At 39.7% G+C, this 24,160-nt stretch overlaps 1 protein-coding gene and 1 long non-coding RNA gene across 6 annotated transcripts in view; one reads left to right on the top strand and one right to left on the bottom strand.

Moving 5' to 3' along the window:
* The window catches only part of LOC116490986, a 38,568-nt gene extending 28,757 nt beyond the window's left edge, over positions 1–9,811 (bottom strand). Inside the window, exon 1 of one of the 3 annotated variants that reach the window (XR_004253442.1) lies at positions 9,784–9,811. This is a non-coding gene — a long non-coding RNA (uncharacterized LOC116490986). Of the gene's footprint in view, positions 1–9,743 lie in introns of all 3 variants that reach the window. The other 2 variants (XR_004253443.1, XR_004253441.1) reach the window with 2 other exon arrangements.
* Positions 9,812–9,947: 136 nt separating this feature from the next.
* Positions 9,948–23,295, top strand: USPL1 (ubiquitin specific peptidase like 1). 3 transcript variants are annotated; one of them, XM_032194715.1, is made up of 9 exons: positions 9,948–10,077; positions 13,789–13,956; positions 14,524–14,652; positions 15,179–15,833; positions 17,879–17,965; positions 18,378–18,507; positions 19,777–19,902; positions 20,155–20,315; positions 21,251–23,295. In XM_032194715.1, the coding sequence occupies exons 2-9, from the start codon at positions 13,861–13,863 to the stop codon at positions 23,131–23,133; spliced, it is 3,267 nt and encodes a 1,088-aa protein (XP_032050606.1). In that variant the 5' UTR covers positions 9,948–10,077; positions 13,789–13,860; the 3' UTR covers positions 23,134–23,295. The 3 variants fall into 3 exon arrangements, with proteins under 3 accessions (XP_032050606.1, XP_032050616.1, XP_032050599.1); XM_032194725.1 differs by lacking the exon at positions 13,789–13,956 and having other exon boundaries at positions 10,035–10,077; XM_032194708.1 differs by lacking the exon at positions 9,948–10,077 and having other exon boundaries at positions 10,087–13,956.
* The last annotated feature ends 865 nt before the right edge of the window (positions 23,296–24,160 follow it).

Raw genomic sequence — 24,160 nt, 5'->3', positions numbered from 1 at the left:
TATTCTCATCCTTGTGCCACATCCTCAAAGCATGCAGATGTATCTGCTTGAGGAGCGACTCACTACACCGTGTTGATGAACTAACTTGGGTTAAAAACTAATGCTTTTCACAAGACTCCTCTTGAAGTCAGGAACAATCTTCTGATCCAAGTCGCTGCACCAGAGGCCATACGCTGTAAGTTTAGGAAAGTAGGCTGAACTACACATGGCAGGTGGCTACACACGTCTCTTCTCAAGAACAGAAGCAACTTGAATGAAATGACCACTGTTCGGACAGCTTTATAGGTTAATAAGCATTCAGGGAGCTCTGAATTCCAAGTACCAGGCAGGTAAACTTCAGAGCCACGACCCCAAGTAAAGGCTGCAGCATATACTCACACTATTAGAGCACAAACACAACTCACAAACACCCCAGCAGCAGCTGGCACCTCCAAGGTATAATTACGTAGGAAATTAGGCTCTGTTATATCTTGTGCCCACAGAACTACGGGGCTATCCAAACTATCCAAAATATTCAAATCTGTTTGCTTGGCATTAAAATTTAAGTCCTCAGTCTGCAAATTGCAGATCCATTCCTCATGTTCTGTATAAAGTTATGGTTCCTGCAACATTTGACAGCTCCTGGTCTTCTGGCACAGCGTCTCATCCTAACGAGATACAGTCTTCTTAGCAGGTCAGCCACTTCATCCTTTAGCACCACTGAATGGCATCCAGTCCTCATGGCTTTGGGGTCCTGAGCACTTTATTCGAGTGTTTGAGCTTTTGGTTCTCTAATCCGATAATCAGATAACATCCCATCACCATTGTCTGAGACCAACAGAATGGCCACAACTTTCTTTGTGGTGAAGAATAACGTAAAGAAATCACTTGGCTCCTTCCAAGCACCTTTTATTCCTTTTAATTGCTTTCTACAGCCCCAGAAAGTCCAGGAGACCTGCCAAGTCCTTAACACATGACTTACTTCAGCTATAGCACTGTCAACCTTTAATTTCTTAATAGAAGCATACAAGCAACCAAGTATGTCCCTGAATACACTGCAACGAGACAGCACAACCCCGTTCTGTTACAGTGGCTGTATCACATATTTGGAAGGGTTAAAAAGTTGCATAAACCCAGTTTTGGTCACCTGCGTGTGAAAGTGATTGGCTTTTTACAGACAGTAATTTGGAGATTTCCTCCCTCATCACTAACTTTCGGCTTAAAAGTCAATAATTAACAGTACTAAATGGAAACAGTTAAGGACGTACCAGTAGGTATGAATTTTATCCAGACAAGAGAAGGAAACCCACACAAATTCCCCATACGTCTCAACGAGAAGGTTCACACTAGTGTTAATCAAAATACCATTTCTGAAATAATGGAAAATTCACTGGAAAATTCACTTGACATGTATTGCTTATTAAACTCAAGCAGCTGTGGCAACATCTACATATATTCAGGATCTACAGAGAATAACCTTACACAGTTTTGTTTGGTTGTTTTTAAATATAGGAGTTCCCTATCACGTTCTGAGTCGATGCTTTGGAAAGTTATCAGGTTTTTTAGTTTTTAGGCCTCGAGTCTTTGTTACTCAGGCTGCTAACCTGCATGATGGCTTTGTTACAACCTCAGTGCTAGCCACACATGAAATAGTCCAAGTAAGTTTAAGTCCCTTCACACAGCTCAGCTGCACATAAAGCATTGCATTTTCAAGCACTACGTACTCTGAATTAGTTCCAGAACTGCAACCGAGTCAACTGTATGCTAGGAATACAAGGAATTCAGTTTCATCTAAAACTGTATGCGAGGAATTGGATGCAATATGCGAAAAGGCATGGATTTACTCCTTATTCTGTTTTAAACCTTAAACTTGGGCCACATTTGCATCTCTATGCTACACCATGATGTAGTAAGTAAAATTAATTGCAACAAATTTGCCAAGGGTTAGCTGATACAACTGATATGTTGGTTTTTAAGTGAAGTATCTGTTTGCACAACACAAGTGTGATAATCACAAACTTCTCCTTGGAACAGACGTCAGAGGTCACCTAGCTGAACCCCCTGCTCAAAGCAGCGTTAATACACGAGTGCTCATTAATGGCACAGGTCGTACTCTTAACCTTGCAGACCACTAATCGCAGGTAATCCTCAACCAAATGCACTCAACTGCCTTTGAGGGCTTTAGTTGTCTGCGGAAGGGTTTGTGGGAGCAGTTATTTGCCACACAGTACTTATATACTATAACGCACCATGGTTCTAAGTATATACAATATATACAGTTATATATACATACAATATATAGTGTATATACTTATGTAGTATAGAAGTATATACACTTTTATTTCATGTTTAACATCTGCTAAGCATGTTCTGTTTTAAGAGTAATTTTGGAAGTGGCCCAGCCGTATGTGAGTAGGTTTTGGTGTACAAGAACAGGATGGAGTGAAGTAGGGGGTGACGAACTACTGAGTGAGGCAGGATGCACACGGCTGGGTCCTGGCTTCACGTTAGGTCTCATGGGTTGATGAGTACAGGATAGAGGTCCTGGTCTGAGAGATACCTATAAAACCGGAGAAAATAGCAGCACTGGCACCAGCAGTTCAGGTTTGTACTCAGTTTTATACCATTTCTTTCCACGCATGAAGAAGTGACTTAATATGGCATAGCACCGATAGTTTAAAATAAAAAAATAAAATCACTGAAACAATCCAAATGTAAAAAGAAAAAGCTGATATATTTTATAGAACTATGATTATCCAACAACACAAACATGAATTACAAAGGCAGTTTGCCTTACACTAATCCAGTAACATCCCTCTGAAGCATGAAATACAGTAACAATTTACACTATACAGTGAGACACGAACTCTGGGACACTAATTAAAGAGAAAAGAAAAACTCATCTTCTAAAGAATGATTTTATTTAGGTATTTATTTCCTTCTAATATAAGTAACCTCAGATATTAATACAACTTATTTAAAACTAAGTTTATATAATGGAAAGAGTACAGAATATTTTTATTTGGTTCATTCATTAGGATTTCATGGTGATTTTTGTTGATTGTGGACACTACTGAAGACTAAAAAAAGGCTCTTTAAATAGTAACAACAACATGGAAAAGAGCAGTAGGATGTGCAAAAAGACTGGCTATGCACTTTAGCAGCGTTGATAACCTTGCTCTCTCCCATCTGAGAGGCATTTTTAAACGTCAATATTTTAAGAAATGCACTGAAAACCTTTTAAATTGCTCTTAAATTTAACTTAAACTTGTTCAAAACGTTATTTACCTGCCTTCCCAAAGCACTCATTAACGACCACTGCTGTATGTTTGATTGCATGGAGGGCTTTTTTAGTACTAGTTCGATTGCATCGAGGGCTTGTCCCTATTTGACCTGAGATTAAAACTACTGATATAAAATTCCCATCTTGGATATTTTTATTTTATAATCTTGACAAACATATTAAATACTTTTTGATTAACAAGCACTATTTATTTGATATTTTTCTGCTTAATAAAGCTGAATAATTGATTTTACTAATTGTTCAGGTTCCCTTTTAATAGTATGTTTAATACTATGTTGCTTTCCTGTTAAAAAAAAAAAAAAAATCACTGAAAAATACCTGCTGGCAACAAAAACAACTGCGTTTGCATGTTTATGGCAACCCCGTATGTTCTGTGACATTCTAGTTGAGACAGAAAGCTTAAAACCTGAACACCAAGTAACGACTGACTGTCCTGGCCCCTTGTCTGAGGGAGGAAGGAACAAAGTATGGGGATGCTTTTGTGATACCACATACAGACAGATATGTGCAAACCTTGCCAGGTACTGCTGCTATGTAAGCAGCAGCTTAGTAGATGTTGACTGAGTTTTTGTCAAAGTGCAAAACCACTTTCTTGACAACTTGGACTAGAAAAGAAGACAAAAAGACAGCTCTGAACGTCACTCACACTGCCTCGTGTACAGAGGACTACCCCAGTATCCCAGTGATGTGACACCAGCGCACCTCAAAACCTCCTCCATTAACACGCTGCAGGCTGTATGAAAATTCGCTGCGTGGCCAGTTAATACCACCTCTGGCAGAAGGAAAAAGCACTGTCAGGCTGAAAGGGACAATTACAGCCAGCCCCTTCTGTTTTAAAGGCAAAGGTGGAAATTAGGCTTTATGGGGAACAATTACTGAACATTACCACGGCTCTGGAGTGTATTATTTCTAATTGTAAAGCAGAAAGAAAGGTTGAGAGATTGACAGGGAAGAGGACATGCAATTAGATCCATTTATCAGGCCAGCAGGTTGCAGCACATGAGCATTGGCGGGGTGATAAGTTTACAGCAGCAAACCAGAGGTGGCAACTTGTGGTTTCAGCTAGAAGCTAAACCATTGATATTTTGGGCACCAAGGGGGGAAAAAAAAATATTGAGAGTAACAGATTTGGTTTTGTTTCCTCCTCCAACCACCTCCCTTCCACCCCCAAACAATGGAGGACCTAAGTTATAGGAAAATGCTTTACAAACAGTTTGGGAAATTTGTGTTTATTTATTTATTTGAGAAGGATAATGGTCTTCAGGCCTAACATTTTGGTTTTGAGGGTGAAGAACCAATCGTATTCCTACAGCAACCAGCACAGCAAATTCAGTCTTGATGTGGCCTTCAAGCACTACCATAAAACAGATAGTTCACGTGTCCGGTTTTACGTCCTGCACTTCACAAAGACCAATTATTTTCTCTGTTTGACCAACCCCACCTAAAGGAATTAATTCAGACTCACTAGCTGTTTCACAAAAACACAGTAACACTAAGCCCTGTGCTACTTTTTTAGACTTAAACGCAAACAAAACAACAGAAAACCCACAACCCCCAAACCAGAGGGCAATGCAAAAACAGGAAAGGCTTTGCTTACAGGTATATTTTAAGTTTGCTGGGACTAGTTGTATGTGAACTTAACGAACTATCTAGATTCATGCAATTCTGTGAAAAATCAGGAAAGCACACAGTATATGTTGGCAATTCAAGAAAGATGAGATGGGACAAGTATTTTCAAACTGCTGAGAATATATATATATATTTTGCATTTATGTAGTACTTACTAGAAAGAGATGAGTCTAACTTGATCCTCTGCACATTCATGTCAGTAACTAAAACAGTACAAACATCCTTACCCAGGATGTTTTCCTAAATTGTTTGTAGAGAGAAAAAAAAATAATCTGAGTTTAAGTATGAGGACTAAGAAATAATGTTTGGCACTGTCCTCCTAAGTTTTAGCTCGAGTATATAAGAGACTAGAGGAAAAAGTCTGTGATGGACAGGTAACAATATGTCAATACATGTTTAACTAGATAAGCAAGAATGAATGAGTTCACACTTTTAAAACATTCATGAAATTTATCATTGCTCCTCTTCCTTTCTCAAGGCTTCTCATACTCCTCCAACTATCAGAAGTTGAAAATCTTGAAAGCTTGAAAGCAACAAACTAGAATACTTAAAAAAAGTGTCTTGGAGCAAGTTACATACTGTAATAAGATTCTGGTTCATCTCTTAGCCAGCACATTATTTAATATTCTTCATTCCACTAACATCTAAACCATTCTGCAGGCAGGATATGTAGAAACTTTCCAAAACTCATATGGGTTCATCTTTTATTAATGTGTTTGATTATTGCTTGTTTTCAAGAAAACGAAGCAGGCAACTTCCAAAGTAATTTTGAAATCCGAATGAAGTAACTAGATCCTTTTTTAAAGTGTCATATGTTAGATTCAACATTGTACGTTTGCATAGGTGTAATTTGATTTTCCTGTTATAAAACCACAGAAAAGAGAAGCAGCACAAACCAGCATCATCCTGATTTTCTTGAGTCCTGCAAAACACCACCTTCAGATGCTACTGCTGAAACGTGCTGCTCTCAAAATTCATGAGTCACCTTACCAATATAAATGGCTTTGCAATCCGCCACGAGTCGATCATTTCAAACTACAAGCAAAACTAAGAAAAAAGAAATCACACCTTAGAAATCTCAGACTTCCATGCAGCAGAAGAGAAAACCAGTACAAAGCCAAAACAAAGGGAAAAGGGAGACTCAAGTAAAATCAACCTTTGGAGACCGACATCAGTAAAACAAACAAAAACACACACAAAAAATATTATGAGACCAGAAACCAGCACATCTTATCTGGGCATGAAGTATTAACCATGATTTTTTTCACTTAATTTCAAAACACTTTGCTTGCCCTAATCTTTTTTATTTTTCTGTCTTTTAACCAATGCATCTCCAGACTTCCAGATGACTTCTTGAAGTCCTTGCTGTTATAAACAGGCCAACAAAGAACGATCTTGGCACTTACAAAACCCTGAATTTTGCTGGGCTGCTGTTATATCACCTCATGTTGGGTCCAAGTCAATCTCTCCCATCAGCACTAAAATCTATGCTGACTTGCAGTGTAACACCGTGATGCCACAGGAACATACCCAAACTGGACTGAAGGAGTCCTAAGGACACAAACACAGCGACCACGGTCAGAAAAAGCATCCCTGGTTTCACACTGTCGAAGCTGCATTGCATCACTGATGCTTTCCCAGTAGACATATTCCTGAGAGCAATTCATTTCTAAAACTCCAAAGCCTGCTAAGTTTTGACTACCGTTCCCTGTTGGATTGGAGTCAGAGAGATACAGGCTGTAGGACAGGGAGGTAAAATAACTCCAAGAGCTGAATGAAATGTAAGAAAAAATATTTTGAAGAGCAGCTGCAATTCCCAAATGGAAATCTTTGCCATGATTACCGAGAACATTGCATCAAGCTTAAAGTGTTCCGTTTATAACAGTTTCCACCTCTGTTACAGAGCGAGAAGATGCTCCTGTTAAGGATGACAAAATAAGAACCACCCTTAAGAGTCAGGGAAACAAACAAACAAAACCTTTACCTCAGAGCAGTGAATTGATTTCTCTTCCTTTGTCAAGGCTGCAGATACTATAGTAGGGTAAACATAGCATTTATTTTCAAAATTCAGGAGCAAAATAGCCATTAAAATGTCTTATAAGAGGTTTTTACTCCAGGAAAAAAAAAAAAAAAAAAAAAAAAGGATTTAAATAGGTCAGCAGCTAAAAAAGAACCAAGTGCATATTTTGGCTAGTGATTTTAAAACCCTCATCTCAAAAAAGGCCTCCTTTTCTTTGGTTGAAATCCTAGGATGCAAAGGCCAAGGGATACTGCAAGTACCTATCAGCATCAGTAACATCAGTAGTAATAAAATAATCCAGTTTGTGGACTTAAAGTTAGTTATGAAATGCAATAAGGTTTACAATCACAGAAATCTGGATATTATATACACAAAAACTACCAAAACTGAGATTATCATGACTGTAAACTTTCCTGTTATAATGTTAACATAACATTACTGATGTATTTAAGCATTAAACAGGAAAAAAAAAAAAAAAAAAAGAGGTATACAGATAGTTAATTAGTTATTGGATTCTTCTTACATTTTCAAAAAGGTACTTTGTACCTCTAAATTTTAACTTTGTTAGTTTTTGGAAAAAGAAGAAAAAAACAAGAAGCAAACACAAACCCTGAAAAACAAAACGTTCAAAGCAAAGATTTTCAGTTGGTACCTCCCACTCCGTATTTGATTTCTCGGGAACCATCAGCCATGCAGAGACAATCTGGTTAGAAGCAAGCAGCCAACGGGTATGTAATTTGCATGTGAAAATATTTTTAGAAGACACACATGAACGGCATATGTTCTCAGCCTCAGTACAGTCTACTATCTATATACCCAGAATATTATTTCCCCAACATTCATAATTATTTTCCAGGTAATGATTCCTGGTACAGATTTGAAAACAACATGTTTATCAAGCCTTAGCACCACTCATTTTTTGAGTTCACCTTAGGATGGGGTGTAAAAAAAGCCTCTATATAACTCAATTTTCTCCTCCATATCTGAATATACTAACAAAAAAAGGAAGGGAAGTTTTTTTCCTGTTACATCACATGCTCAATTCCCATGTTGAGGAGGCTTCAGTCATGGAAAGAGCCCATTCCACACATGCCTTTTAGAAATATAATAAATGAAAATGAATTCTTAAACTGTTTTAAAGTCTTTACTGCAGATATAATTACAAAGTGGGTAGATTACGTTTGAAAAGACTGCAAAGAGAGGACACTGACACAAAAGTTAAATCAGATAGATAGTACACCTGCCTGAACCCAAGCAGCTTCAAAAATCCTATCAGAAACCCCTTCTACTCTTCCCATGTGAACTACAGCCAGTAGTCAAATCAAGTGCTCATACAGTTTGTTAACTAAAACTAAACTAAGTTTAGTCAAGCCAAACCATGTCAGAGGAAACAACATTTGAACAAATCGCAAGCCTGACTAGATTCTAAAGCCTTCCAGCCCACATCTGGAACATCCAAACCAATTCCTGGTAACTCTGGAGTTTGCATCATGTAATAACTATTACTTTAGCGCTGTTTTGTTCAGGCTGAATGAAGATTTACTGTATTGTGAGCTGTTTCTTTTCTTTGCCAAGATGTAAACTCTTCCTCAAGGTCATGGGAAACTCCCTCTTCACATACATAAACTCAGGTCTGGATTCTTTCTCTGGCCCAAGCCTGCCTTTATTCAACCTGCACATCAAGGAGAAACACCAGCAAATTATTCTGTGGCACTTCCCAGGATACAGAAAATACCTGAGACATACATTAACTTACCAAAACAGCTGAGGACAAAACCAAACCAAACCAAAGCAGAAAAACGAGGCATTAGCTGACCATAACATCTTACCAGCATCGAGTCACAAATTCCAACCGATCAGACAATTGCAATCTAAAGCAGGGCTTTTTCAAAGTCAGTCCACACTAACAAGCAGGGAAGAAGCCTGCTTAATCATTCGAGAGCTCAAATCCACACAAGCAAACAGCTTTTACCCCATGATGTTAGGCAGCACACACTCATGTTTGATGGAAGCCCAAAACAAAACAGGGGGCTCTAGTCACCCTGGTGAAAGTAAAAACAAGCTAAAATTTATTATTGAAATTAATATACAGAACATATAGTAATTTTCATACATCCAAACATTGTATCTTGACCGTAAGTAAGCGTTACCAGTGCTGAAACCACAATGCACAGCGTCCTAAAATGCCACGAGGAAAATCACTGCATGCATACAGCTCCAGTTAAGTTACACCATGACATTATTCAACATACTGCATTATTTGACCAGCCTTAACATTCATAAAACAACTGAAAGAGATGAAACGCACATGCCATGCCTGATGTGCTGTGTGTGAGCACTGGCCTCGATGGCTGTAGGGCCAGCTCCCCCCTATAAAGCGTACCCCAAAGCGCTTTATGCTCCTAGGGAAAAGAAGTGGATCCTCTGCAATGAAACCATCAAGACTAATGGATTGAAAGCCAAGGTTAAAAAGTACTCCTTGCAAAATTATTATCAAATGTCATTGCAATCAGTCTCCAGCCAGGCAAACAGCTCCCTCCAGCAAAGACACCCCAAAAACATCAAACTTCAAACCATCGCTACGCAAAGAGAAGGAAGCACTCAGACAGCAAAAACCAGCTTACAGACGTTACCACGGAGCCAACAGACTATGAATTTCACGATGTACAGCGTACAACACCAAATGTTTTTTGTTTTTTGTTTTTTTCCAAACCCTGACCGAGGGTGCGGTGCCAGCCCCCCCGCAGCCCCAGGAGGGGAGGGGATGCGCTGGGCGAGCACCCAGCCATCCCAGCCTCGTCTCCCACACACCCAACCTCCACGGCCGGCCAGGAGAAGCCCTCTCGGCCACCTCAGCGAGCTGAGCCCTTCGCCACCGAGGGAAAAGAGGAGGAGGAGGAGAAAGAAGGAGGAGAAGGAGGAGCAGACGCCTCAGCCCCCCTCGCCCCCCCCCAGCCCGCAGCGCGCAGGCTCCCGACATGGCGGCGGGGAGGCGCCGGAAGCTGCGCGGCTGAGGCGGGCGGCGTGGGGCGGCAGGAGCGCGATGGAGGACGGCCCCAGCCCGCCTAGGGCAGCCCGCTGAGGGGACCCGGAGAGCCCGGGGAAGCGAAAGAAGCGAGGGGAGACGCCGAGAGCCTTTTATCGGGTGAGTAGTGCGGCGTCCAGCCCTGTCCCGGCTCGGCTGGGCTGTGCGGGAGGTGGCGGTGGAGCGGGCGCGGTGCTGAATGCCGACTGAGTATTTCTTGTCAGTAGCCGTGGGTTTATGGCGTGTGTGCCCTCAGGGAGCGCTGGCTGGAAGCACTGCTGGGGAAAAGCCCCCTCAGGGTGAGGGACCGGTGTGTCTACGCACGCATGTGCCCCATGTGCTCCTTGCCTGTGCTCTGACCATTAACCGTGTGTTCTTCCCTCTGCAGCCGTGCCGTAGTGTGGAGCACACTGGATGTGGACTAAAAACTAAGGAGGTTGTTTAACCGTAGCTTTATCTGAAGCACCTGGATGCCTTTTGGTCTCGAAGGGCAGCAGCCAGCTCCGGCTGGAGCCCTGACCCCCCTGGCCCCCAGGCTGGGGCTCTGCCTGCACCGAGCCCCTTCCTGAGACCTTGCATTTCTTACTGGCATAAACTGCACCAGTTCAGGCTCTATTTTTGACACCTAGCTCACTATTTTTTCTCAAGGGCTCAATGACATGGCAATAAAATGCTTAATCCTTGTCCCCTTGTTATACACGCATCCAAGCATTTACCTCAGGACATTTCAGAGAGGTCCAGATCCTTTAGGACAGCAATCACATTGCAAGCTGCTTTACTTTGCAACATCACTGTTTTTTCTTTATTTTTTTGTTTAGTTTCAGATTAAAAAAAAAAAAAAAAAAGACATGTAAAGAACACATATATAACACAGGGAATATAAACTTGCATGACTTTTTCTCCTCAGACCTTAGTTTGTTTCTTTCCATCCTTTCCTGTCAATATTCCCTTGATGAAGGAATGAAGACTTGTGAGGTGATTTACAAGGACTTCCTTCTTAGCGTCCCTTTCACCTTTAAGCAGAGAGATTTTCTCTTCACTGAAATGTGATCGCTGTTCTGTCACCTGCAGCTTGTAGATGATTTTTGTTTTTATTGTGTCACAAGGCATAGCTCCTCTTATCAACAAGCCAAGGTCCCTTTTAGTGTAGAAGTCCTTTACACTTTCCATGTTTTCTGTCTTCTTCCCTCCAGAGCTCATCAGACCTTCTCATAGGCCGATTTAACTTATTAAAAATAGCAGAAAAAACTGCTGTGTTTTACTGAGCTTCCTGCTGTTTTGTGTGTTCAGTTAGCTCGTGGAAAGCCCGGTGAGGATGTGAGCCGCCAGGGATAGTGTGGGAGTAGGAAAGAGGAGAAAAGAGAGCAAAAATATCCCTATCATGCAGCAGTGAGCCGTTAGATCAACTTAACTACCCAGGGAACCATAAGCAGCCCAATAATTATACCAGGTCCGCAGCACATTTTGCATTACATTTTTTAAATAAGAAAAGTAGTGTAAATGTTTTAAAGCATGACCCAGTAAGCTTGAAAGCACACTTCTATCTGTAATGCAGATATTACACATTACTATAATGGGTTGTGTCAGTCCTTCATCCAGCAGACTTTTGGGTGGCTATTTTTCATGGCAGCTGCAGATCTGATGTGCAGTTTTTGTACTTTGTGCAGTGGCTGCTAGTAGCTTGCTGTAACTTTACATGTGCTGATGTACAGGCACACCCCTTGGACCCATTCTGTGCATCTCGGGCTGGCAGATCGATTTTGTTCACTGATGGTTGATGTATGAAAAAAAAAAATGACAATTTTGTTAATGTTTATTACATTCAGAAGGGCAATAAATGCACTGTAGCGCTACTGCTGGGTGATTCATAGAATCACAGAATCATTAAGGTTGGAAAAGACCTTCAAGATCATCTGGTCCAACCATCCCCCTACTACCCATGTCACCCAAGGAGGCACCATACATCTCAAAACAGTATTTAAACTTTAAAAAAGAAGAGCAGAAGTAACAACATACAGAGTGCGTCAAGATGATTTGTATTTATGTGGTGAGAAATTGCTTAGGGTTCCAGTCATGTCATCTACATATTTTGTTTGTTTTAGAGGCCTGACACTGCTTCAGGCCATGGAGTTGTATAAAAGCCCTCTGGAAAAAGTTAGAGACTTTTTCCTATTAGCTATAGTTTGGAGCATAAAGTTGCTGTGTATCTTAGTAGGACTGATACCTGTGCAACTTCATTAGTTGTATAAAAAAACGAAGTCCTAGCTAGATAAGGAGTAATAGAGAGGCGAGGCACGGTGTCATCGTGCCATTGCTGCCATGTCAGAAGTTGGAGAGCTTGGCTTTTCTTTGTAGTCCAATACACTTATATACTGTTAGCTAATCTATTAAGTTTTACCTTGAGTGAGCTTGGGACCATGTTGCTTGCACATTTTCACCCTACTTTGAAAACTAAACATAATCTTGATACATGGTTTGATACTTTCTCACCTTTGGTTAAAACCGTTAGTTTTATAAGTCAGTTTATACTGTGCTGCAGCCTGGTTAATTCTGAAAAGTGCTGCTGAGCACCTCGAAAGTGTCAGCAGGACACACCAGCATCTCGTTTTGACCCTCTCAAGTGGTCATAGGGGATTCATTGGAAAAGAGTTGTTACGTTTTGCAGGCTGCACTTCTTAAAATTTGTTAATACCGCTGATTTTTAGCAATCTGTCCAGTTCTGTAGGGTCTCCTTTGCCCGGTATTAGGGATGATTTTGTTTGAACTGGTATTCGTGCAGGTCTCCAAGAATGCCTTTTCTCAAAAGGAACTGCAAACTGAGTTCTGTAGGGTAAAGAAGTGCTGAAGGGGCGTCACGCTGTGGGGAAGGTTGTTGGTCAGTGGAAGTATTGAACAAGAAACAGTCATGGCTCAAAGGAAGATATTAACCTTGATGACTTTGCTATTCAATTTGCCTTAACGTCCTTCTGAATCAGAAATATGTATATATATTCTATTTATTTTTCCATTTGAAGTCAGCAGGAACAGAAGAATTGGTTCCTGGAGTTTTAAACTCCTTTTCTGGCTGGTTCAAGATGTAGTTAGCTTCAGTGCCAGCCAAGGAATGGGTTTACAAGGGCTTAAGGAGCTGCTTTCTGATGCGTCTAGCTTGTTTTTACTGAAGTCTTACACCATAAGTGCGTGTGTGTGTGTATGACGTGTGAGAAAGGCAAAATTTGGCCCTGAATTCCGGAAATCATATGAAATGGACTCTGTGATGTTATTTGTAAAATATGGAATAGATTTATGTAGCAATGAGACTGCAGAACTTCAGTTTGCTAGGAAGACTATAACATCATTAAAATAACAGAACAGGATAAACTTTTTATAGTTTAGTATGCATTAAAGTCACTGTTTTGAAAGCTGCTGAAGTGTTTTGGGGGCTTTTAGTTTTGTTTTGTTCCTCTATCTATAACAGTGAGAGCTCATTGTAGCCATTTTTAAAGAAATTCCTTAATTCTGAGGGTTAGATACAGTAAGTTGAGATGCCTGGGCAAGATGTCTACATTTCTGCCAAGTATAGTGCACTTGGAAAATAAATGAGACCTTGAGGGTGCAAAGAATAGATAAGTTTGCAAATTCAGGGCCTAAAGCTGTTAAATCTGGTGTGTGACTTAAATTAAAGTTTTGAGTTCAATATGCGCTAGAAAATAAGTATTTTCCACTGAGAAAATACTCTTCTGAATTCATTCTCACAGGTAATATGGGCTGCGTTATTGCTGGTGTATTTTTTTTTCTCCAAAATTTAACTGAATTTTTCTTTAATTGTTGTATTCGCTTCTTATTTTTCAGGAGTCTTTGAAAAAATCCTTAGTGGTCATGACATTGTTACAAGTGACATAAATTAGCCAGTGGCTCAGAGTGATGGATACCCAGAAGACTACAAATGGTTTGCAAGTGATTGGAGAAGGGACTGGTATAGGGAAATCGACACTCCACATGGTGGGGTATTTGGGAAAAGTCAGTTGAAACTTATTTTACATGTGTGCAAAGTTCATATTTTTCTCTGCTTTGAGAGATTTTTAATTGGTCTTAATTTTACAAAAAAGTCAAAATAAATCTCCAAATTATTTTCCACGGAAATCTATAACAATGGCGAAAGATTATTATAACCAGATCTGTGTCTATGAACTTAATATGAGCACTACTTTTATGACTGTGCGTTCCTATGAGAACTTATTCATAGTTCAAAGATCTGAGCTTGTGTTCCCTGGCAATAAGTGTCCTTTGGTTTAGCATAACTAGAATGAAATGTTGCAAAATTGTGTTGTTAAAGATGCCTTGCTAAATATTTGAATGCTTAAGTAAAAAGATAAATTCACAAAGATCATTCTACCCTATGAATATGTATCTTATAAATAAGGACAAAACCTAATCTAGTTGACTTTTTTATACTCTGTTGGGTGTTACATGCTTAGAAGTTACACATTGCTTTTCTATCTTGGTATGGATGTATGTCTTAACTTGGGATAATATATAAAGAGCAAGTTTTTCAGCTATTTTTTTTATTCTTTTATTTTTTTTTAGAGCTGTAATTCTGTGGAGATAAGTTCGTCTGAATATTGTCCAGTCTGCAAAGCCAAGGGCGAGATCCAAACTTTACGCACTTACCGCATCAATTTTCAAGAGTCCATTTTTCTTTGTGAGAATCCTCAGGTATTACACTGATCACCAGTTCTGTTGGCTTGTGTTGTGGCCTTTGCCATAAGGCTTTACACCTTCAGAGATGGGGATTTGACTGCGTTCTCCCAGTTGCAGAACAGCCACGTTTGTCAGACCCTAACAACATGTGGTCTAGTGCATCGGGCTGAACTGAAAGATACCTTGGTGCCAAATTTGTACCCTAAAGGAATGGACTTTGCAGAGAGGAGAGAATTCTGCTCTCCTTAGCAGAATTAGGGTGTCCTTCTGGGGCTGGAAGTGGAGAGTTTGGATTTTATTGGAAAAGCAACGTTGATTATTACTACTGATAGATATAATTCACAATTGCTTATAGGACAGTAGTTGGATGAAATTCTCTGTCTGTCTTACATATGTTGAATTTACGTATTGATTTCATTAAAATATCACTTCACACAAGTCCTACATTCCATTCTGAGAATATGGTTTGTACTTTTTTTTAGCTCTTGTTCACCTGAAATTGCATTGTAGATCTCATTCTAACTTTCTTCCTTCCCTTTAGTGTATCTACCCACTTGGTTATAAACCGTTTAACAGCATCATTATTTCTGCCGATTCAGAAAATCACCAAGTTCCATCTACCGATAAGAAAAGGAAATTGTGTGATATCAGTGGCTTTTCTCCCGTTGAATCAAATCCGAAACGAGGCAGGACTAATAATGTGGTAAATGTTGAGCAGCCTGTTAATACGGACCCTGTTGTCAAAAACTGTGCGAACGGCTTACCTATCCCCAAGTTAAGTGCACACGATGTGTTACAAAATGACCAGCAAAATCCTAGTAATGGGGAGTCCTTCAAGCAGAAGGTGGGTTTTGAAACAACCCGCAACACCGACAGCCATCAAGAAAATCTGCCTGAGACTCCTAGTCCCAGAAAGCAACTCTTGCCAAATTCTGAACACTGCACGACAACGTCTGAAATGTTGCTCAGAAGTGGTAAAGGTTCCACGAATAACACGGATTTATGTCTGCAGTGGAGAAACAGGCATAATCTTTGTTGGTTGGATTGCGTTTTGTCAGCGTTGGTACACTTAGAGACATTAAAATGTGCCCTAGCAGAAGAATGTGACGATGAAAAATGTTTACTCCGGAGACTCTTAACAAAATATAATCAGGCAACTGTGCTTCTGAATACCTGTAAAAGGAGTAAATTAAAAGGTGAGTAAATGCAGCTGCTGTTTTTTCATATGCAAACTGATCTGATCTAAAGTATATATTTGGAATTTAGTACAGTGCACTTAAATAGGCCTCCTTTCTATTTCAAGATCACAAAAGAATGAGTTCCAGCTCAGTAGCATGAATTTGCAGAGTTGCGTGCTTTATCTAGCAGATTCCCAGTGACCTCTGCAATTGCTTAGCTTGGGGTAAAGGTGCCCACTTTGAAAGCAGACATCAAATACTAAGTATCCATGACAATTTTCGTGATAACAAGTAGAGAATTTGTGAATTAAATAGTTGAGCCACACTTTTTATCCTTCCCCTTATGTTGGTTAACTATTGCAATGCTGTTTAAGTCTTAATCTTCATTTTGGATCATTTTGGTTGTGGATTAACCTGGTTTATGTTGTCTGGAAAGTTTTAGTAAATACTCACATGTGCAGCTTAACAGATTCAAGGGCTGTAATCTCCAAGCACAGAGGCCACAATGAGCAGCTGAGGGCAACCTCTTATGCAGCACAGCTGGAATTAGAGGAGGATGTGTCACTGTAATCTATTAGGATGGCCTTTGATCATTTTCTGTACTGTCAATCCAGTTTGAGGCTCTTACATTAAGATTTATTTTTCCTAGTCCGTTTGATTGGACCCATTGGAGTCGCAAGTCTGAACTTCTAAGAGATCAGCCTTCAGAGAATTACTGCAGATCTTTGGCTAGCCAGTACCTTTTATAAATTGTTTTCAGTAGGCATTCCAGCAAAAATGTATGCTGGAATATATAGACTGTAGTCCTAAAACAGCATTGACAACTTAAAGAATATCGTATGTTTCCTGGAAAGGACAGTGGGCATATCAAAAAAGGTTTAATCCACCTTGTGACAGAGAAAAAAGTACGTTGAAGAGGCAGAAAAAAAAATCCAAAGAAATCCTGTAGTAGTTCATATTTGCTATTTACCAGAAAGGTTGATTTTTAGGTTTTCAGATGTTACCTGGAAGCCCTCTGCTGTCACAACACCTGAGAGATTTTTCCTTCCCCTCTGACATGCTGCTACTGTGTTTCCAAAGGAGCTCTGGTATGGAAGAGCCCTTTGTGGGGATGTTAGCTTGCTTGCCTTAGGAAGGACGCTGCGATATGGTGGTGTTTGAGACAGCTTAAACCTTTTCTTTTCCAGGAATTGCTGCAAAACAGGTTAGTTTATTTGGGCACCAGTGGAGAGGGGATTGGAAGAAGAGTGTTATTATGGAGAATAGGTGTTGTACTGATTTTGCCCTTCTATCTAATTTTTCAGCATCTTTTACACATGGCTGTTCTCTGAAACAATCAAAAACAAGAGAGCTGCAAGAAACTGTTTTTACCTTTTTTATATACACATAAAATTTATAAGTAAGAAATGGTTCCCACAACTATTCTAAATCCTTTAATTTGTGCAAGTCATGATCCTGATTGTGTAGTGGAAGTTATGTTCTTGTTTGTGCTTATAGTGTGTACATGCGTAAGTATTGTAACTTGTAAATTTAAAATACATACAAATACAGATATACAAATTTTAAAATATTTCAAAATTTAACAATTTTGAAAAGGCTGCCTTAGGAACGTAGTATTTAACATTTAAATGCCTTATTACAAATTGTATGATGTCATTCCAAAGCACATAAGCAAATTTTTGTGCTTTTGATCTTAATGTTTAGGTTTTAAAATCTACTCTTAATCTCCAAACCTCTAGGGTTTGTAATGTTTGGCTGCATTAATCTTACGTGTCTTTACCATCTAGCTATCGGTATGCACTCTTAGCCATAATTTAAGTCAGGTTGAGTTGTTTTGGGTTAGCAGACTGCAGTAAAACATACAACTTTTGTAAATTCTTCTCTAATTTTCAAATCAATTAATACGAAGCGCTGTCTATTTTTACCAACAGTTTTAGGCAGTTGTTGATCAACATGAAAGGTATCTGTTTGCAGAGAGGGAGTGCATGTTAGGGGTACTCGTGTGTGAAAGGGTAGAGGTGTTGCACATAAATACATGAAAGCATATGTGTTTTTTTCCATAGATGTTCTTCCAAAAGCAGAATTACATCTCAATGAAATCAGAAACAGAATTTTTACTCAGCTTCAGCCTCTGCTTAAATGTGGATTGGGTAAGTAGTCAGGGCAGCAGCTCAGTATTTATTTTTGGAAAACTTTACACGTAAAGCCTGTTAGCATGTCAGCACATAAAAATATGTGTGTACATACACGGGCAAGACAGCTTGCAAATACATTTTGCAATTTGTGACACACATAATTTACTGCGTGATTAGCTGATTTGTTATTTACTGCTTGTGAAGTTTAGAGGGTGTATTTGTGTCTTTGTAACTGTGCTGCATTCATGAAACTGTCTTTGAGAACAACCTGGTAACATGGATCAATGCCTTTGCTCGTGAGCGTTACAAGTACAGCCTTAGAGGGATTCCTTGAATTAGAATCGCAGCAGTAAGCTTATCTCCCTTCTTGAAGTACTGTTTTCTGATTTCAAACTCCGTGGCTCTTTTTTCTGCCCTGTCTTTCAAGGTGAGGAAGAAAGTCCAGTGTTTGGACTCCCTCTGCTCTTAAGACAGGATCATCAAGCTGAGAACCTATTTTTGCATTCATTTTCATGGGAGTTTGAATGCATGCGTTGTGGCTACAAACACCAGGACCGGTGAGGTTTATAAATATACAGCTTCTGTGTAACTGTTGTACCGTACTTTTTAAAATCTGCATGTATTAGGTGATTTTTCTTCACATCTCTGGGTTATGAACAGCTTCAGCTTGTTGGTGATGTTTTATGTGATTCTTTAGGCTATCATTTGCAACTGGTTTAATTGTATTATGTCTTAGGAAAACGAGTTAATTAATTCTTAATTAAAAAAGAAATATTAGGTAACTGCAAGGCCCTGGCCATGCTCACTCTCATCATTTGCTGATGGTGTACGGATTGTTGCTGTTCTAAAGAATGTGTGCCTGGCACACGTTTGCTATTGAAGGGTTTCTGTAACGTTCGCTTGGATGACAAAGTGGATTACAAAAGAATCAGAGATTTGCTTACATAATATGTTTTAAAATACTATTACAAGGAAGTAATTTCTTGAGAATTGATTTAATTCAGGTAGCAGCAGGTGCCAGCTAGTCATTTAGGCTCCTTGTAAGAGACAACAGAAAAGAAGAGGCACCTTCAGAAGACAGCTCATTTTACTTGAAAAACACCTGTTTCTCTCCATTATCTAAAGTTTATACAATAGGCTTTTAGATCTACAAATGCAAAGGGACTAATTATATCTGTTAGACAGCCAGCTAATTTGTAGTCCTGGTTAATAAGATGTGTTCAAGAGCTTTTGTTACATACTGTGGTTTTTAAAAAGTTGAAAAATCTGGGGTAGGTTGAATGAAGAGGAATTCCTTCCTGTGGCTAATGAATGAAGAAGCTACCTTACTTCATATCCCGTACGTTGTGTTTCCATACAGTATAACTTCTGCATAATCTTTGCTCTCAATGTACTGTCCTTTGAAAATAACTCCATGTTTCACGTGTATTGTGAGCTAGTTTGTTACCGCTTCCTTCTCTCCTTGAAGCTCTGTATTAGCTAGTAAATTATGCAGATCCTGGTGGAAGCTCTGCCTTGCGCTGAAAAGGAAGCAGAGATAACATGCTAAGGGACAAAGAGCAAATAATGCACAACTGAAGGTCGCGGAGCTGCTGAGAACAAACGGGGACTGATGGTGTTTGGCAGAACTGAATCCAGCGCTCGCTTGGATGCGATGCAGTCACAGTGGAATTCACGCAAATGGCATCATCTGAATAGAATTTGTCTTTGTCACAACGTTTTTGTGACTTTTTTCCCCTTGTAAAGTGCGTATAGTCATTGTTTTCTGATCAGCAAGTCATCTTTCTTTTTTTTTTTTTCTTTTTTTTGTGTGTGTGTGTTTCCAGATGTAGGAAAACACTAACAACATTCACAAATATAATCCCCGATTGGCATCCACTTAATGCTGTTCACGTTGCTCCCTGTAACAATTGCAGTGACAGATCTCAGAGAAGACGGATGATTTTGGAAAAGTAAGTTTGAATATGCGAACTCAAAAATAAAATAAATAAACTTCTGAGACCTCATTTACTGAACATAGTGTCGCTTTCAAAAACAAACAGTTACCTTAGGCTTACAGAGATGCAGAACTTTAAACTCTGATAAATACTTAAATGCTGAAAACACAAGGAGTGTTTAATAAGGATGAACGCTGTAATTTTCCATGAGGGATTTTTGTCACTATTTTGTTGTAATAAACTGTTTCTTTATTGTCTCCTTATCAGAATACCCCCAATACTAATGATACATTTTGTGGAAGGCTTGCCACATAACAACCTGAGGAATTACTCATTTCAGTTTGAAAAAGATTTCTACGAAATAACATCTGTTATTCAGTATCAAACAAATAAGAAGCATTTCATAACCTGGGCTTTGAATCCTGATGGTAAGAACCATAAATTCTGGTATAATACTTTGAGTTCCACATTGAATAGTGGTTTATTGAATAATCTCAACTGTCCCTATCCAATAACAAGGATTTCTTTGTATCCTAAACCTAAACTTCATGTTAGGATTTTGTGAATACCTGTAGGAACTTTGTTAGTTGGGGTGAAGGTTTCACTTTGGTTTAACTGACTTGTTCAGCAGGGTTCTGTCCTCACTGGCAGAAATTACTTGGGTAGAGTCTTTTCCTTTCATAACTTTGTAAAAGTTAAAAAATACTGTGTAAGCACGGTATACTGATTCTCGTGCTTGTGCAGAGGAAGTGAGGTGCTGTCTTATGAAGTGTTCTGACAGTATGAAGATCGTCTACTGTCCGAGTTTAAGAAGAAATAGAGGAAACAGCTGGGAAACACCTGGTTTTGAATATCCTATACATCGTGTATATGCTCTGTAAATCTATTTGTTAATTTTTAAAGCTATAAAATATTTGCTCACGACCTGTGAATAATTTGCAGGTGACGAGGCAGATTCCTAAAATGAGCAGTTTCTCTTAAGCCGCCCCTGCTTCCCACGCAGGCAATGAAAAGTTCTACTGAGAAACTTAATTTGAGAGGTAGTTCTTCTCTCAGGCGTGTGCAGATATTTTCAGTCAAGATGTCAACATCGTTAGCACAGACAAAATACTTAGCTTTGTGTTTTGGTTGACCTACACTGATCTGTAATAATATTGCTGCAAATTCTGCTCGTGGGTGATCTTTTCGCAGTGGAAACCTCCTGTTTTTCTTCTGATGCAATAAAGAATGGAGGAAAAAAAAAAGATTATTTTCTGCCTGTCAGGGGAATGGGTTAATAAAAATGTTTGACAAGTGTCAGAGGATAGTGACTTCAATTTTAAAAGTCTCTGAGCCTTTACAGTGGTTGCTATTTATTTTTCAGGAACTTGGCTTGAATGCGATGATTTAAAGGGTCCATACTGCAGGAGACATAAAAGATTTGAAGTTCCTCCAGGAGAGATTCATATTGTTATCTGGGAGAAGAAAACATCCCGTGTGTCAGAACAGAATTTTGAGGCTCAGAGGAAAAACATTGAAGATTCGCCTCTTAATAACGCACAGTCAAGTTCCTCAGTGTTGCATTGTGGTTTTGATAACGCCGTAGACAAAATACCTGCAGAACATCACGAAGAGGCTTCTGTGAGAATTCCATATAAGAAACCACAGCAGGTAGCTGAGGTTGAAACTCATCACGGCTTAGAAAATCTGGCACACAATGATCTTGTAACGCTGATGCTTGAAGAGCTTCAGGTTGACTCGGAGTGTAAATCACTGTCCAACGGACAGATGGTGGGGAATGACCTTGTTGAAATGGGCACGCTGCAACAGCAGGAGTCAGCTCTTTCACCTAACACTCCGTGTGAGATTGCTGCAACTGGTCTAGCTATGAACAACACGTGCGCGCTACCTGAAAGTTCCAGCATTTGCTTACCCCTACAAGAGTCGAACCCAGCAAATATCACCCCTCCTGTGCCCCAAAATCACAGCCCCGACCCACCTGATTCATCACTTGCTCAGAGCACAGATGACAGAGCTAATTTACTTAACAGAGAACGTGGTTTAAATTCAGAACTAGAGATAAACCGTAAAATGCCACCAGTAGGGAATATTGGGCAAAAATCACCTGACCTGAAAGATGCAGGCAAAACTGTAGTTCATTCTAAGGTTGCAAATTCTTCTGCTGATAATAATTCCTTTCAGCCTTCGCACAAAGACCAAAAAAGAGGATTTGTTGGAAGCTGGGTAAAAAAAATGTTAAGCAAGAATACTTCTTTTATGCCTTCAAGTGCCTCAGCTCCAAAGACTGAGAGAAGTTGCAAAACTCCCTCAGTGCAAAAATTAAATGAGATGCCGTTGCCAGTTAAAAGAGCGAGTAACTTTGGGGGATTTCAAGGCAGAGGCGTGAACAAAGCAACTGAGGCCCCAAAGTCATCGCTTCCTCGGAGCAATGGTACTAATTTTTTATCAAATTTCAGAGGGTTTTCTCAAGGCACTTGTCTTCCTGCAAAAAATCGTGCTGCTCTTGAAGGCCCAGCTTGGAATAAGTCGGGAAATACGCTGAGTACCTCTGGTAAAACGACTCAATTCCATTCACCAAGCCATAATGCTGGGAAGGTGGAAGAGTCGGATAGTGACAAAACAAGAAAGCTTCGCCTCAAACTGCTAAAAAAACTTAATGCTAAGAAGAAGAAGTTGGCTTCGCTCGATAGACTGGCAGTGGAGCAGATGAAACGTGGAAAACCTGTGAGTGGGGACGTGAGCACCCCGCCACAGGCCGAACCTCACAGTGACAGCGAGTTGCTGCAGAGCTTCTTGAGGGAACTGCAGGATCAGATCGATGCTGCAGATAATCCTTCTGAATTCAGTGTGACCTCAGGGTGCTCTAGCCATAATAACGATGAAATACTGGCAGAATTGCTGTCCCCCACTTCCACTGTTGCTTCCTCGGAGGTTCCAAGAGGTGAGGATGAGTGCATGTACATGGAAATGGTGGACAGCAGCGGCCCAGCAGCGCTGCCTGCGGAGGAGACCGCTGGGTCACAAGCAGCAGTGACAAGCGAGGACCACAATTATTACAGTCCTGTGAAGGACAATAACTATGAACTCCATGCTGTGAGCAAACCCGGTGTGAAAAAGCTCGCTTTTGAAAGCCCTCCCAGGGAAGAAGATATCCTTGAGGATCTGTTCTCCATTTCAGCACCAAGCTCGACGGCTGGTGACATAGATTTACCTCATTTTGATGAAACTCTGTTTGAAACCTGGTAATTACTTGGTTTCTCGGTTCTAGGTTTTTTCCACATGATGTATATTTTGAAACAAATCACTATTAAGTTATATTTTCTAACTAGTTTAGTTGTACACTGGCTGTACTTGAACTATTTGAGTTTTTGTTTTGTAAAATTTTATTGTAGTATACAAGCAAGGTTTTAATGTGTTTTATTTTTCCAAAAAAACAGTTGTTTTAGCTGTCAAATGTAATTATGTTTTTAATTAAAGCTCCAACGAGTATTAATTTTTGCTTCTTTTAATACAGAAAACTTACCCATATTTTATTGAGTTTGAAAAATAACTTCAGTATCCTCGATGGTGTAGGAAATACCTAGGCAGTACTGATCTATTTGTCCGGATTACCCAACACCTGATATCTTTTTGTCTATCATTTAAAAAAAAATAATTGCACGCAGAAACAAACCTTCTGTAATAAGAGATGTTTGCATCCTTTGGCACAATTTTCAACACTAAACTCAGAGGTGGTGTTCTGTTAGGAACTCTTCTCAGAGTTACTGTCCTATAAGCTCTCCTTTCCTTGGATCCAAGGAGGGACTGATACAAAATAGTAGTTCTATTTAAAGTTATGGCACATGCTGACCTTTTATCCTAGGTATCTGAAATATAATTTGTCAGAATATTCTTCTGAACTAGCTCAATTTTTTAGGTAGAATGAGTAAGATTCGGGCTAGAGTTTGCCGTGCTAAGAAGGGATACCAAATGTAACTTTTATTTATGCATTGCTGCAAAAAAAAACAGTAATGAAGATTTCTGAGAATAGAAGTGAACTGTAAGTTAGCACCCATTACTGTTGTCTTTAGAAGTTTTTTGTGGCAAGAGCAGCGTAGCTGTGTCTGTGTGTGAGAGAACGCCAAGGAGAGATCAGGTTGATTGGAAGAAGGCATAATTGCACTGAGTAGGCAGAGGGAAGAACACACACACACGGTGGTGTGTCTGGATCTGCTTATGGCTGTCATTTTGCTAGGTGGGAGTCTTTGGAAATTGTAGACACAGAGCTGAGGAT

Source organism: Aythya fuligula, chromosome 1, assembly GCF_009819795.1.
Source record: "Aythya fuligula isolate bAytFul2 chromosome 1, bAytFul2.pri, whole genome shotgun sequence".
Taxonomy (NCBI): Eukaryota; Metazoa; Chordata; class Aves; order Anseriformes; family Anatidae; genus Aythya; species Aythya fuligula.
Note: the sequence above shows the minus strand (reverse complement) of the source record. Positions and strands in the feature narration are given on the sequence as shown.